The 1934-nt window shown below is 46.0% G+C and overlaps 1 protein-coding gene across 1 annotated transcript in view; it reads left to right on the forward strand.

Annotated features, from left to right (window-relative positions):
• The first annotated feature begins 6 nt into the window (after positions 1-6).
• Positions 7-1934, forward strand: part of LOC102036676 (protein SCO1 homolog, mitochondrial) — a 3711-nt gene continuing 1783 nt past the window's right edge. The window contains exons 1-4 of the mRNA XM_005430577.2: positions 7-39; positions 963-1160; positions 1373-1465; positions 1572-1687. Of these exons, the coding sequence (XP_005430634.1) occupies positions 9-39; positions 963-1160; positions 1373-1465; positions 1572-1687 (438 nt within the window). The 5' untranslated portion in view covers positions 7-8. The remainder of the gene's footprint in view (positions 40-962; positions 1161-1372; positions 1466-1571; positions 1688-1934) is intronic.

Genomic DNA, 1934 nt, shown 5'->3' on the forward strand with positions numbered 1-1934 from the left:
TGGCCGGCATGAAGCTGATGAAGCGGCACAAGGAGGAGAGTGAGTGCGGGATGCGGGAGGAGCGCCAGGGTCGGATTGCACTATTCGCCTTTTGTCCATGGGAGATCCTGTGGGCTGGGGTCCGTAGCTAGCCGGATTGGACCCGAAGAGCCCGGCCAGGCACGGATTCTTACACCGGGGGTGGCGCGTTTCGTGTTCACATGAAGCGTTTGTCGTGTTTAGGTGATGTTGGTTTGGCATTCAGATGTATTTTATCTGCCTGCGCATTGTCACTGTACCGCTTTCCACACGGCCGCTTCGTGCCTGGGGTTACGGAAGTACCGCAGAAAATTTTCAGAAATGAAAAGCAATTAAGGTTCAGCGTTTTAAAGTTCCTAGGATGGAACAGTCATGTTTGGCCTGCCTGTGTTTACGGAAGTGCCGCAGAAAATTTTCAAAAATTAAAAGCAATTCAAGGTTCAGCGTTTTAAAGCTCCTAGGTTGGAATAGTTGTGTTTGGCCACACGCTGTGCCAGCCTGTGCAGCGCAGACACGGAGCTGGTTGTTGTAGGCTCGCCCATGAGCTTTGCCCTCTCCTGCAGCAACTGCCCACACATTTCCTTTTTATGCATTTACATTTGAAAACAGAGATATTGCAGCTTTTAGGGTATGTTCAGTTTTCAACAGATGCTAGTTTTGCTGTTTCACAGCAGGCCAGATATCTTGTCTTTATTTTTTCCCTTTTTAAACAAAAATGCAGTCAGGTAACAATGAAAGATAATAATCATCTTTCAAAGGAATTTAGTGATATATTTGATTTTGTCCAAAAGGAATGCTTTCTGGAAGGCACGTGCATGTTGGGTGTCTGCAAGACAGGTGTTGGTGGATCTTGACATGACCCTGAGCAGTGTCTGACTCAGCTTGCCTGGGAAGCATTGTGCCTTGTGGCATGGGTGTGTTTGATTCCCACTTGTGTTTTGTAGAACTGGAGAAGGAACGAAACCGAGGCATTGGGAAGCCGCTGCTGGGAGGGCCCTTCTCCCTCGTCAGCCATGAGGGACAGCCCAGGACCAGCAAGGACTACATTGGCCAGTGGGTGCTGATCTACTTTGGCTTCACTCACTGCCCTGACATCTGTCCTGATGAGCTGGAGAAAATGATTGCAGTGGTAGATGAAATTGGTAAGGGAATTCAGGGTGTGGAAGCACAGACACAGAGCATTGCATCTCATGGCACTTGCTTCTTTCACAAATTGCATAAATAAAACTGCACAAAATGGTCTAGTCATTTGGGATGGGCTTGGATTGATGTTACATGGCTATGAGCTTGACTGAAGGAAGATGAGAGATGGTATCTGGTTTTCTAAAATAAATAATAACTGTTGATATCACAGATCGAATTCCATCTTTGCCTAATCTGACCCCACTCTTCATCACCATCGATCCTGAGCGGGACAGCCAAGAAGCCATTGCCAGATATGTCAAAGGTATTCCTGCTTTCTTCCTCTGTGTCTCGTAGCACAGAGCACTAAGAAGGAGCCTCTTGAAGGGATTCTTTTCACCAAAATGTGTAAATGTCTTCTTTCTATCTAGAATTTTCTCCAAAATTGGTGGGATTGACTGGTAGCAAGGCACAGATTGACCAAGTGGCTAAAGCATACCGTGTGTACTACAGTGAAGGGCCCAAGGATGAAGACAACGATTACATAGTGAGTAAAAGCAGCCTTTGCTTACTGAAACACTGTGGATAAGAGCAGCATGTACATTTTAAAACCAGCTGTTGGATCTTTAATGAAGTCCCATGTGCAATGGTATGTTCACCTGTCAGAACCACAATGCCCTCCTACAAGCTCAGCATCTTACCAAAGTGTCTTCCAAATAATCCCAGAAACGCAGACAGTAGCACAGGGAGTATCAAGCCTGGCAATAGTTGAATTTCTTTCTGATCTGTAAAAT

The sequence above is a fragment of the Geospiza fortis genome, unplaced genomic scaffold (assembly GCF_000277835.1).
Source record: "Geospiza fortis unplaced genomic scaffold, GeoFor_1.0 scaffold503, whole genome shotgun sequence".
Taxonomy (NCBI): domain Eukaryota; kingdom Metazoa; phylum Chordata; class Aves; order Passeriformes; family Thraupidae; genus Geospiza; species Geospiza fortis.